Genomic DNA, 13,998 nt, shown 5'->3' with positions numbered 1-13,998 from the left:
TCTACCTGTAGTAATGGCACCTATTTGAACTTGCTATCAGTATAAAACACACCTGTCCACAACCTCAGTCACACTCCAATCTCCACTATGGTGAAGACCAAAGAGCTGTCAAAGGACACCAGAAACAAAATTGTAGCCCTGCACCAGGTAGGAAAGGCTGAATCTGCAATAGGCAAGCAGCTTGGTGTGATGAAATCAACTGTGGGAGCAATAATAAGAAAATGGAATACATACAAGACCACTGATAATCTCCCTCATCTGGGGCTCCATGCAAGTTCTCACCCCATGGGTTCAAAATGATAAGAACGGTGAGCAAAAATCCCAGAACCACATGGGGGGGGGCACCTAATGAATGACCTGCATAGAACTGGGACCACCGTAACAAAGGCTACCATCAGTAACACACTACGCCGCCAGGAACTCCGATCCTGCAGTGCCAGACATGTCCGGGCCCGTCTGAAGTTTGCTAGAGAGCATTTGGGTTATCCAGAAGAGCATTTGGGAGAATGTCCTATGGTCTGATGAAACCAAAGCAGAACTGTTTTGTAGAAACAAAACTCGCAGTGTTTGGAGGAAACAAAATACTGAGTTGCATCCAAAGAACACCATACCTACTGTGAAGCATGGGGGTGGCAACATCATGCTTTGGGGCTTTTTCTCTGCAAAGAGACCAGGACGACTGATCCGTGTACATGAAAAAATGAATGGGGCCATGTATCGTGAGATGTTGAGTGCAAATCTCATTCCATCAGCAAGGGCATTGAAGAAGAAACGTGGATGGGTGTTTCAGCATGATGATCCCAAGCACACTACCGGGGCAATGAAGGAGTGGCTTTGTAACAAGCATATGAAGGTCCTGGAGTGGCCTAGCCAGTCTCCAGATCTCAACCCCATAGAAAACCTTTGGAGGGATTTGAAAGTCCGTGTTGCCCAGCGACAGGCCCAAAACATCACTGCTCTAGAGGAGATCTGCATGGAGGAATGGGCCAACATTCCACCAACAGTGTGTGCCAACCTTGTGAAGACTTACAGAAAACGTTTCACCTCTGTCATTGCTAATAAAGGATATATAACAAAATATTGAGATGAACTTCAAGTACTTATTTTCCACCATAATTTGAAAAATAAATCTTGTCAAATCAGACAAAGTGATTTTCTGGATTTGTTTTCTCATTTTGACTCTCATAGTTGTGGTCTACCTATGATGTCAATTACAGGCCTCTCATCTATTTAAGTTGGAGAACTTGTACAATTGGTGGCTGACTAAATAATTTTTTCCCCACTGTAGCATTATATCCAAACTTACTTACAGGCTAGTAGTGTTAGGAACGTGCCCGGCCTGAAAGTGCAGCACCCAAGAGAAAATTAACTTGATTTTCCTGAGGAGAAATCAGTCATACAGGCGTGCTGATGTGGCTACAGTCACTACTCACAGGATTGAACGCAGTGGCCGTATGCATGCCCCAGGCATTTTGACCAACAGACGGCTCTGCAGTGCATCAGTGCTAGCTGTCAGTCAAACTGTTGGGGTACACATACCTCCGCTGCTGTGGACACCTAGTGGTCATATCTTTATGCCATTTTCTCATGCATTTCTTCTTTTTAATGCTAACCTGCTCTCATTGCAATAAAAACTGCAGGTTTTGCTGCAAATTACAGGTGTGATTTGTCTACAGAACGTTTAACCCTCTAATGACAGGAGCTTTTTTCGGTTTTGTGGTTTCATTTTTCGCTCCCCTTCTTCCCAGAGCCATAACTTTTTTACTTTTCCGTCAATATGGCCATGTGAGGGCTTATTTTTTGCGGGACAAGTTGTACTTTTGAAAGACATCATTGTTTTAAGCTTGTCGTGTACTCGAAAACGGGAAAAAAATTCCAAGTGCAGTGAAATTGCAAAAAAAGTGAAATTTCACAGGTTTTTTGTTTGTCTTTTTTTGCTAGATTCACTAAATGCTAAGAGTGACCTGCCATTATGATTCTCCAGGTCATTACGAGTTCATAGACATCAAACATATCTAGGTTCTTTTTTTATCTGAGTGGTGAAAAAAAATTCCAAAGTTTGCTAGGAAATAAAAAAAAAAAAAAAAAAAAAAATTGTGCCATTTTCCCGATACCCATAGCGTCTCCAATTTTCGTGATCTGGGGCTGGGTGAGGGCTTATTTTTTGTGCGCTGAGCTGACGTTTTTAATGATACCATTTATGTGCAGATATGATCTTTTGATCGCCAGTTATTGCATTTTAACTCAATGTCGTGTTTTTTTCCCGCTGTTTAGCGATAGGGTTAATCCTTGTTTTTACTGATAGATCGGGCGATTCAGAACGCAGCGATACCTAATAGGTGTGATTTTTCTTTGTTTTATTTTGAATGGGGAGAAAGGGGGGCGATTTAAACTTTCTTTTATTTTTTCACATTTTTAAAAACATTTTTTTTTTTGGCATGCTTCAATAGCCAAGCTGCCATAGCCTGATTGGCTCTGGTACATATAGGCGATGAACAGATCACCTACATGTAGCCGAATTACAGCATTGCTATGAGCGCCCACCACCGGGTGGCGCTTAGCAATCCGGCATCAACAACCATAGAGGTCTCCAGGTTGTTATGCCAACGCATAGCTGACCCCTGATCACATGATGGCGGTCAGTGATGTGCGTATTTCCCACCTGGCGGCCGGAAATGCTTGTTAAATGCCGCTGTCAGCGTTTGACCATTTTCCTACTACGTGTTCTATTGCACAAAAGGAATTTTCCCCCTATCAAAATTTTTTTGCAAAAGAATGTAGAAGCGCCATATTCTTCAGCCTCCACTAAACATATACAATGAGACGAGGCAAACATTCAATAAACTTACTGTATTGCATTTGGTACCGCAGACGACTTGGCGATGGTTCAGCCACTGCGACGCAAACACTTTGTTGAGGGTTCCAAGCTGGAACTCCCTCTCCTTCAGGATGCCAGGGAGTGCTTGAGCCGCGCAGCCCCGCAACAGGCGGTGGTAACTGGGGTCATCCTGTGCCTTCAACTCCCTGGCTTTCAGATAACACACCATAGACTTCTTCTCTGGAGGAAGCCGCCTGCGCTTATGAGCCACAGGATCCCAATTAGCCTGCAAAATAATTAAGCGCAAGAAGCTAAAATATCGGGAGCAGTTTGCAGCGATCTCAAACCTGTAAAATTGTTTACGCTGTCTCTACAGTGGCTATAAGGAGTCTACACACCTCTATTAACAGGTCAGGTTTTTGCCATGTAAAAAATATATATATATATATATATATATCTCAAACCATGAAGAGTTATTCCAAAACTTTTTCCAACCTTTAAGGTCACCCATAATCGGTACAGATCCATTGAGAAAAACGGAATTTTTTCAGATGGAAAATACACAAAGTGGCTGCATAAATATACACACCCTTAAACTAATACTTTGTGAACGTTCCCTTTGCATTCAGTCTTTTTGGGTAGCAGTCTATCAGCACACAACACATCTACTACCCCTGGCAAAAATTATGGAATCACTGGCCTTGGAGGATGTTCATTCAGTTGTTTAATTTTGTAGAAAAAAAAAAGCAGATCACAGACATGGCCCAAAACTAAAGTCAATTCAAATGGCAACTTTCTGGCTTTAAGAAACACTAAAAGAAATCAAGAGCAAAAAATGTGGTAGTCAGTAATGGTTATTTTTCAAACCAAGCAGAGGGGAAAAGTTATGGAATCATGAAAAACAAACAAGAAAACACTCCAACACATCACTAGTCTTTTGTTGCACCACCTCTGGCTTTTCTAACAGCTTGCAGTCTCTGAGGCATGGACGTAATGAGTGTCAAACAGTACTCTTCATCAATCTGGCTCCAACTTTCTGTGATTGCTGTTGCCAGATCAGCTTTGCAGGTTGGAGCTTTGTCATGGACCATTTTCTTCAACTTCCACCAAAGATATTGGATTGAGATCCGGACTATTTGCAGGCCATGACATTGACCTTATGTGTCTTTTTTCAAGGAATGTTTGCACAGTTTTTGCTCTATGGCAGGATGCATTATCATCTTGAAAAATGATTTCATCATCCCCAAACATTCTTTCAATTGATGGGATAAGAAAAGTGTCCAAAATATCAACATAAACTTGTGCATTTATTGAAGATGTAATGACAGCCATCTCCCCAGTGCCTTTACCTGACATGCAGCCCCATATCATCAATGACTGGAAATTTGCATGTTCTCTTCAGGCAGTCATCTTTATAAATCTCATTGGAATGGCACCAAACAAAAGTTCCAGCATCATCACCTTGCCCAATGCAGATTCACGATTCATCACTGAATAGGACTGACATCTAGTCATCCACAGTCCACGATTGCTTTTCCTTAGCCCATTGTAACCTTGTTTTTTTCTGTTTAGGTGTTAATGATGGCTTTCATTTAGCTTTTCTGTATGTAAATCCCATTTCCTTTAGGCAGTTTCTTACAGTTCGGTCACAGACGTTGACTCCAGTTTCCTCCCATTCGTTCATTTGTTTTGTTGTGCATTTCCTGTTTTGGAGACCTGTTGCTTTAAGTTTCTGGTCTTGACGCTCTGATGTTTTCCTTGATCTACCAGTATGTTTGCCTTTAACAACCTTCCCATGTTGTTTGTATTTGGTCCAGATTTTAGACACAGCTGACTGTGTATAACCAACATCTTTTGCATCATTGCGTGATGATTTACCCTCTTTTAAGAGTTTGATAATCCTCTCCTTTCTTTCAATTGACATCTCTGGTGTTCGAGCCATGATTCATGTCAGTCCACTTGGTGCAACAGCTCTCCAAGGTGTGATCACTCCTTTTTAGATGCAGACTAACAAGCAGATCTAATTAGATGCAAGTGTTAGTTTTGGAATGAAAATTTACAGGGTGATTCCATAATTTTTTCCCTCAGAATTGAGTGATTCCATAATTTTTCCCCTGTGATTACTTTTTAAAACCAACCATTACTGACTACCACATTTACATAGTAACATAGTTAGTTAGTAAGGCCGAAAAAAGACATTAGTCCATCCAGTTCGGCCTATAAAATTCTGTCAGAATAAATCCACAGATCTACGCCCTTCTAAAGAACCTAACAATAACTGTAAGATACAATATTGTTACGCTCCAGGAAGACATCCAGACCTCTCGAACCCTTCGACTGAGTTCGCCATCACCACCTCCTCAGGCAGGGAATTCCAGATTCTCACTGCCCTAACAGTAAAGAAACCTTTTCTCCTCCAGACGCAGAGAATGCCCCCTTGTGACCGTCACCTTACTTGGTATACACAGATCCTCGGAGAGATATTTGTATTGTCCCCTTATATACTTATACATGGTTATTAGATCGCCCCTCAGTCGTCTTTTTTCTAGACTGAATAATCCTAATTTTGCTAATCTCTCTGGGTATTGTAGTTCCCCCATCCCCTTTATTAATTTTGTTGCCCTCCTTTGTACCCACTCTAGTTCCATTATATCCTTCCTGAGCACCGGTGCCCAAAACTGTACAAACTGTACACAGTAATCCATGTGCGGTCTAACCAGGGATTTGTACCGAGGCAGTATAATGCTCTCATGTGTATCCAGACCTCTTTTAATGCACCCCATGATCCTGTTTGCCTTGGCATCCGCTGCCTGGCACTGGATGCTCCAGGTAAGATTATCATTAACTAGGATCCCCAAGTCCTTCTCCATGTCAGATTTACCCAGTGGTTTACCGTTCAGTGTGTAATGGCGATATTGATTCCTTCTTCCCATGTGTATAACCTTACATTTATCATTGTTAAACTGCATCCGCCACCTTTCGGCCCAAATTTCCATCTTATCCAGATCCAACTGTAGCAGAATACTATCTTCTCGTGTATTGACTGCTTTACATAGTTTTGTATCATCTGTAAATATCGATATTTTACTGTGCAAACCTTCTACCAGTTCGTTAATAAATATGTTGAAGAGAATAGGTCCCAACACCGACCCCTGCGATACCCCACTGGTCACAGCGACCCAGTTAGAGAATATACCATTTATAACCACATTTTTTGTTTGATTTCTTTTAGTGTTTTTTAAAGCCAGAAAGTTGCCATTTGAATTGACTTTAGTTTTGTGCCATGTCTGTGATCTGCTTTTTTTCTACAAAATTAAACACCTGAATGAACATCCTCTAAGGCCGGTGATTCCATAATTTTTACCAGGGGTTGTAGAATTAATCTTTGCCCGCTCTTCCTTGCAATAGCTCCAAATATGTCAGATTGCGAGGGCATCTCCTGCGCACAGGGCCCTCTTCAGGACACCCACATTTTCAACTGGATTCAGGTCTGGGCCACCCAAAACTTTGATCTTCAGACAAAGCCATTATTCTGTTGATTTGGAGGTATGCTTAGAGTCGTCACTGAAAGGTGACATTTCTGTTTATCTTGCTAACACAAGCTATAAGGTTTTGATGCAAAATTAACTGATACTGGAAATGTTTATAATTCCCTCAACCTTGATTAAAGTTTCCATTCCAGAGAGTGAAATACATCCACAAAGCATAATGCTGTCTCCACTATACTTCACTGGGGGTATGGTGTTCTTTTGGTGATGTGTAATGTTGGCTTTGTGCGAAACTAACGTTTTGAAATTATGGTCAAAAACTTCAACCTTGGTCTCATCAGACCAGTACATGTTTTCCCCAATCTTTTGGCAGAATTTTTGTAGGTTTTGGCATAATATAGCCGGGCTTAGGTGTTTTTCTTTGTAAGAAAAAGCTTCAGTCTTTCCACCCTACCCCACAGACCAAACATAAGGAGGCCTTGATGTCACATGCAGTACACAACCAGTCTTGCCAGAAATCTCTGCAGCTTCTTTAATGTTGCTGTAGAACTCTTGGCAGCCTCCTAGACCAATTTTCTTCTAGTCTTTTTATCAATTTTTGAGATGTTCAGTTCTAGATAAAGTCTTTCTGTGCCAAATTTAAGCCACTTCTTGATGACATCTTCACAATGTTATATGGTATATCAAATGCATATTTTGTACCCCCCTCATGACTGATCACATTCAACAACGAGTTCCCTTTGCTGTGCTGTCAGCTATTTACAGACCATGGCTTCTGCTGTAAAATCCAACTAAAAAATGTCAGTAAAATCCTACTATAAGAACAGCAAAACTTTATATGGGGTCAATCAGAATCACTAAACAAAGACAGCCATGTTCTGACTACTATGTGTCATGAACGTAAATACGATTGGTTTGTTCAGAATAGGTCAAACATCCGATTATAAGAGGGTGTTGACACTAATGAAACCACATTACATTAATTTTATTATTTTTCTTCACTTTCTTTATCATGAAAGAAAGCTGCATCACCATAAGTAATGCAGGAAAGATGCAGCAATACCTGGCACTGCTGGGGGGGACAGGGCAGCCCTGTAAGGCCTGTTTCATACGTCAGTGGCTCCGGTACGGCACACGTAGACACATTCAAATGAATGGGTCTACGCAGATGTCAGCGTGCATTCACGGACACACGGACCGTGTGCAAAACACGCAGACATGTCCGTTTTGACACGGATACACGGGCTGCAATACGTGCGGCACATGTGCACACGGAGAACAGTGTACACAGTCCTCCGTCAGTACGGACGGCTGCCGGGGAAGAAGCGCTACTGTAAACGCTGTTCCCCTACATGTGGTGCTGAACGCGGCTGTCATTCTCCCTGCTCTGCCAGCAACAGCGCAAGTAGGGAAGAATGAAGGAAAATAAACTGACGTGGGGTCCTTCTTATATTTTTAACCAACCAGGCAAAACTAACAGGTGCAGGCTGCTATTCTCAGGCTGGTAAGGGGCCATGAATATGGTCCCCCCCCAGCCTAAAAACAGCAGCCCGCAGCTGCCCAGAAAAGGCCAGGCTTAATGTCACCTTACAATAGAAAGGTGACATTAACCCCTTATGATCCCACTTGCCACTGCTACAGGGCAAGTGGGAAGAACCCGACAAAGCTCCAGAATAGGCGCATCTAATAGATGCGCCTTTTCTGTGTAGCTGCAGGCTACTGATTTATTTGGGCCATATTCATGGCCCCTTACCAGCCTGAAAGTAGCAGCCCGCACCTGTTAGTTTTGCCGGGTTGGTTAAAAATATAAGGAGGACCCCAAATCTTTTTTTTTTTCCAGTCATTCTTCCCTGCACACGCTTTTGCCGGCAGAGCAGGGAGAATGAGAGCCACGTTCAGCACCATATGCGGAGGAACAGTGGCCTACTGTAGCACTACTTCCCCGGAGGAAAGTCAGGTGTGGTAATGATGCGGCACACATGTGCCACACGGATATCTCCGGTACCGTGTTTTCCGTTACCGGAATTATCTGGATGTGTGAAATTGCCCTCACACATAGACCAAAGGCAGATCTTGGCAGCAGCTCTGCAAACTGCATGACATGAACGGATGATAAACCATATCCCCTACTATAAAAACCAAGTTACCTAAGCAGACTAGCCCTTTAACGAGGTCAACCATTCTGTTTATCCTACGACTTAAAATCTAAAAATGTAAAAAAAATAAATAAATCACTTATTGACAACCTATAAAATGACTAATTACTGGCCAAAGTCCTCATCTGGAGATCATCGATCAAGTTCTGCTTTTCAATTGGGCCCTTATAGTGCGTAGGTGGAAGCCACTATCACCTCTGATAAAGCTGCAAGCTTGGCAAATAATGCAGCGGGGCAAATCTTACTGCAGGTTCCGTTTTCAAATAGCCCAAATGCTTGATCCCAATGAAAATAAAGTGATTATTTGTAGAGTGGTCATTGCATTGCTCTCAGACCTTCTTTTATTATGGTCACTGGGCTCAGTAATCGTGCAAGAGGCTGCCGAGTAGTCATTGGCTAATGTAACCACTCTGTAGTCGCGTCATCAATGTCACCGCAATAGAGCAGTGGCGGGGCCGCGGGTACGTACTGACTGAGAATAAAACAAACGGAGCCAAAGATCTGCAGTATTACATGTCAAAAAAGGAAAACTTGTTTTCATTATGCTTTTAGCCATCTAAGGATAAACTGGATGGAAGGGGACAAGCCACGAGATTATTCACTGAAGACTGACATGAGCCCCAATAGGTCACTGCCATTAAAGGGATAAGCTGGAGCAGAGCCACGGCGCATCAGAATGTACACAGTGACTTCAGCAGAATAGTGAGTGCAGCTCTGGGGTATAATACAGGATGTAACTCTGGATCAGTAATGCAATGTATGTACACAGTGACTGCACCAGTAGAATAGTGAGTGCAGCTCTGGGGTATAATACAGGATGTAACTCAGGATCAGTAATGTAATGTATGTACACAGTGACTGCACCAGCAGAATAGTGAGTGCAGCTCTGGGGTATAATACAGGATGTAACTCAGGATCAGTAATGTAATGTATGTACACAGTGACTGCACCAGCAGAATAGTGAGTGCAGCTCTGGGGTATAATACAGGATGTAACTCAGGATCAGTAATGTAATGTATGTACACAGTGACTGCACCAGCAGAATAGTGAGTGCAGCTCTGGAGTATAATACAGGATGTAACTCAGGATCAGTAATGTAATGTATGTACACAGTGACTGCACCAGCAGAATAGTGAGTGCAGCTCTGGGGTATAATACAGGATGTAACTCAGGTTCATTAATGTAATGTATGTACACTGTGACTGCACCAGCAGAATAGTGAGTGCAGCTCTGGGGTATAATACAGGATGTAACTCTGGATCAGTAATGCAATGTATGTACACAGTGACTGCACCAGTAGAATAGTGAGTGCAGCTCTGGGGTATAATACAGGATGTAACTCAGGATCAGTAATGTAATGTATGTACACAGTGACTGCACCAGCAGAATAGTGAGTGCAGCTCTGGGGTATAATACAGGATGTAACTCAGGATCAGTAATGTAATGTATGTACACAGTGACTGCACCAGCAGAATAGTGAGTGCAGCTCTGGAGTATAATACAGGATGTAACTCAGGATCAGTAATGTAATGTATGTACACAGTGACTGCACCAGCAGAATAGTGAGTGCAGCTCTGGGGTACAATACAGGATGTAACTCAGGTTCATTAATGTAATGTATGTACACAGTGACTGCACCAGCAGAATAGTGAGTGCAGCTCTGGAGTATAATGCAGGATGTAACTCAGGATCAGTACAGGATCAGTAATGTAATGTATGTACAAAGTGACTGCACCCAGTGGCGTAATTACAAAGTTATGGGCCCCCCCATGCCAAAATACATGCCCATCTCTGCTCCGTACACCTCGTACACACACGGCTCTGCTACATCCACACTGCAAACCCCTCCTGACCCCACACAAACTTTACCTCATCCAGCACCATGACAACCAGCACAGCAGAGTCCTGCAGACACGAAGGCCACTGATCATGTGACCCCTGACTCCTCCCCCCCTGTAACCTCATCACAGGTCCTGTGCGCACATTGGAGAAAACAGCCTAGCGACAGGCTGCTGTCAGTGCTGTGGGTCTCTGCGGGAGGGCGAGGATGGGGTGCATGGGGGGGGGCGTGGTGGCTCAGTGCAGGACGTGGGTGGGGTAGGGGGGGGTCAAAAATGATTATTATTTATTATAGTGCCATTTATTCCATGGCACTTTACATGTGAGGAGGGGTATACATAACACATATAAGTACAGTAATTTGAACCAATACAAGTCACGACTGGTCCAGGAGGAGAGAGGACCCAGCCCACGAGGGCTCACAATCTACAAGGGATGGGTGAGGATACAGTAGGCGAGAGTAGAGCTGGTTGTGCAGCGGTTTGGTGGATCGGTGGTTACTGCAGGTTGTAGGCTTGTCGGAAGAGGTAGGTCTTCAGGTTCTTTTTGAAGGTTTCCATGGTAGGCGAGAGTCTGATATGTTGTAGTAGAGCGCTCCAGAGTAGGGGGGATGCCGCGGGAGAAATCTTGTATGCGATTGTGGGAAGAGGAGATAAGAGTGGAGTAGAGAAGGAGATCTTGTGAGGATCGGAGGTTGCGTGCAGATAAGTACCAGGAGACGAGGTCACAGATGTATGGAGGACTCATGTTGTGGATGACTTTGTATGTCATGGTTAGGGTTTTGAACTGGAGTCTTTGGGTAATGGGGAGCCAGTGCAGGGATTGACACAGGGGAGAGGCCGGAGAATAGCGGGGGGGACAGGTGGATTAGTCGGGCAGCAGAGTTTAGAATAGATTGGAGGGGTGTGAGAGTGTTAGAGGGGAGGCCACAGAGCAGGAGGTTGCAGTAGTCAAGGCGGGAGATGATGAGGGCATGGACAAGGGTTTTTGAAGATTCTTGGTTGAGGAATGTACGGATCCGTGAAATGTTTTTGAGTTGAAGTCGGCAGGAAGTGGAAAGGGCTTGGATATGTGGTTTGAAAGCAAGGTCAGTGTCAAGAATAACCCTAAGGCAGTGAGCGTGTGGGACTGGAGAGAGTGGGCAGCCGTTTTCTTTAATGGATAGGTCCGTTGGGGGGGTCGCGTGAGATGGGGGAAAGATGATAAATTCTGTTTTGTCCAGATTAAGTTTCAGAAATCTAGCGGAGAAGGATGAAATAGCAGACAGACATTGAGGAATTCTGGTTAGTAGGTAGGTGACATCTGGTCCAGAGATGTAGATCTGTGTGTCATCAGCATAGAGGTGATACTGAAAGCCATGAGATTCTATGAGCTGTCCGAGGCCGAAGGTGTAAATGGAGAAGAGCAGGGGCCCTAGGACTGAACCTTGTGGGACTACGACGGATAGGGGGCGCAGTGAGGAGGTGGTGTGCGAGTGGGAGACGCTGAATGTCCGGTCTGTTAGATATGACGCAATCCAAGATAGGGCCAAGTCTGTGATACCAAGAGATGAGAGGGTCTGTAGTAATAGGGAATGGTCCACTGTGTCGCTGGCCTTGGCGGTTAATAGGCCATTGGTGACCTTAGTAAAGGCAGTTTCAGTGGAGTAGTGTGGCCAAAAGCCAGATTGTAAACAGTCAAGGAGGTAGCAAGAAGAGAGAGGTGCGAGGACAGTTCAAGATGGACGTGTTGTTCCAGTAGTTTTGAGGCATAGGGGAGAAGTGATATAGGGTGATAGCTGGATAAAGAGGATGGGTCAAGAGAGGGATTTTTGAGGATAGGTGTGATTGAGGCATGTTTAAAGCTTGAGGGGAAAACACCAGTTGTTAGTGATAGGTTGAAGAGGTGGGTTAGGGTTGGGATGAAGTGGGATGGGATCGGGTCAAGTGCACAGGTAGTGAGATGTGATCTTGAGAGTAGTGTGGAGAGTCGATCTTCTGTAATGGTGGAGAAGTTGGTTTTGGAGGAGGAGGGCAGGGCAGTTAGGAGGAAGGGCTGTGAGGGTTGTCGACCAAAACTGTCTCTGATGTTATCAATCTCCTTGAAAAATGAGGCAAAGTCTCACGAGAATCGGGATGATTGGAAGATATGCCTGCTGGGCCCGGTCGCAGTGGCAACTCCTGCGACCATGGTAGTTACGCCCCTGACTGCACCAGCAAAATAGTGAGTGCAGCTCTGGAGTATAATACAGGATGTTACTCAGGATCAGTAATGTAATGTATGTACACAGTGACTGCACCAGCAGAATAGTGAGTGCAGCTCTTGAGTGTCATACAGGAAGAGGCGAAGCTTGCCGTGTGCTCTGTGTGTGTGCTGCCTAGAGAGAGCTCCTGGGAAGGGAAAAGTTTTCCATCCAGGATTTTTTTTCTGCCTCCTTCCCAGGAAAGAAGGCTCATTTTGGGACTGGCCTCCAGGGCTGGGCCCACAGCTCCCACCTCCCGGTCCAAGCCAGCAGGGGGGGGGGGGGGAGGACTCCCATTCCGGCTAGGGTCACAAGATCTAGCCAAGGATCAGGCAAGGGATCTAGCATGAAGACCTGTAGGACCCCCGAGGCCATGGCGGCTCCTCCCCCCGGAGGTGGGCAGAGTACGAGCAGGGGTGCTGCAGCGGTGCCTCTTGATTGGGGCACCAAGGTGGCGAAAGAATCCACCGTGGTCTTTGGTTCCCACATCTATGCGCACCTCTGCGAGTATGAGGACGCCTCAAGGAAGCTTCAATCCCTCTGGGGTGAGTTGAGGGTAGCTAAGGAGAGGTCGGACACGGCCTCCAGCAATAAGAAGGCCGAGCTATCCGCCGAGGTCAGGAAGATAAAAAAAATCCATTCAAGACCTGGAAAGCCGGAGATATGAGATCCTGGCCGGCAGCGGGCCACTCTGCGAAAAGCAGGAGAACGACGACCGGTTCAGAGCCATGACTGGTGGGGCTGCGGAGGGGCCACGGAGCTCCGGCCAGGCGGAGATGAGGAAGAGGAATGCGAGGAGGAGGTCGTGCCTTGCCCACCGCCTGGTAAGAGATCTCCAGGCGTCGCATAGTGGGATAGCCCCCGAGCAAGTGGCTGTCAGATTCTCGCCCTTCAGAGGGCAGCGGGAGCGAGGGAGAAGGATGAGGATGGTGGTAGTAGCAGTGAGGGGGGCTGCCTCGTCATGCAGCAGATCCGGCAGATCAAGTTCCCGATCCGTTTTAAGCAGCTGAGGTTCGGGGATGAGATCTGCGAAGACGAGGCAACCAGGAGGGGGTTGAAGAGAAAAGCAAAGAAAGATAAAGAAAACATCTGTTGTGCAGAAGTTTGTGTATGTCCCCCTCTCTGGGGCCCCTCGGTCCCACTGTGCGGCACCCACTACCCACCCCGGCTCGGGATCTGTTGTGGGTCCACATCAAGGGAGCGGGGAGATTACAGGCCATGACACGCAGGGTGCTGCCTCTGTTTGTGATAACGGAGGGGGTAGTGATGTGTCTGATATGGAGCATGTTGTTGAGGGCGTCCCAGTGGGCAAGAGATTGACAGCCGGTTCCGCATCTCCGGCGGTGAGCGCTGGGGTGTCTGGGTCCCCCACGTACAGATCCATTAAAGCTGGATCGCTTCTTGGGACCCAGGCACCTAGTAAAGTGAAGGGGCCTGCGGCTCTGGCAGAGCTGGCTCATAAGAAGAAAATGGTGG

At 45.4% G+C, this 13,998-nt stretch overlaps 1 protein-coding gene across 4 annotated transcripts in view; it reads right to left on the bottom strand.

Annotated features, from left to right (window-relative positions):
* Positions 1–13,998, bottom strand: part of DCAF12 (DDB1 and CUL4 associated factor 12) — a 65,387-nt gene that overhangs the window by 38,174 nt on the left and 13,215 nt on the right. For all 4 annotated transcript variants that reach the window (XM_073553174.1, XM_073553175.1, XM_073553177.1 and 1 more), the window contains exon 2: positions 2,850–3,104. In XM_073553174.1, coding sequence (XP_073409275.1) covers positions 2,850–3,104 — 255 coding nt within the window. The remainder of the gene's footprint in view (positions 1–2,849; positions 3,105–13,998) is intronic.

This window comes from Dendrobates tinctorius, unplaced genomic scaffold (assembly GCF_039654945.1).
Source record: "Dendrobates tinctorius isolate UK_male_01 unplaced genomic scaffold, ASM3965494v1 ptg000197l, whole genome shotgun sequence".
Taxonomy (NCBI): Eukaryota; Metazoa; Chordata; class Amphibia; order Anura; family Dendrobatidae; genus Dendrobates; species Dendrobates tinctorius.
The sequence above is the reverse complement of the archived record's forward strand: the minus strand, read 5'-3'. Positions and strand labels throughout refer to the sequence as shown.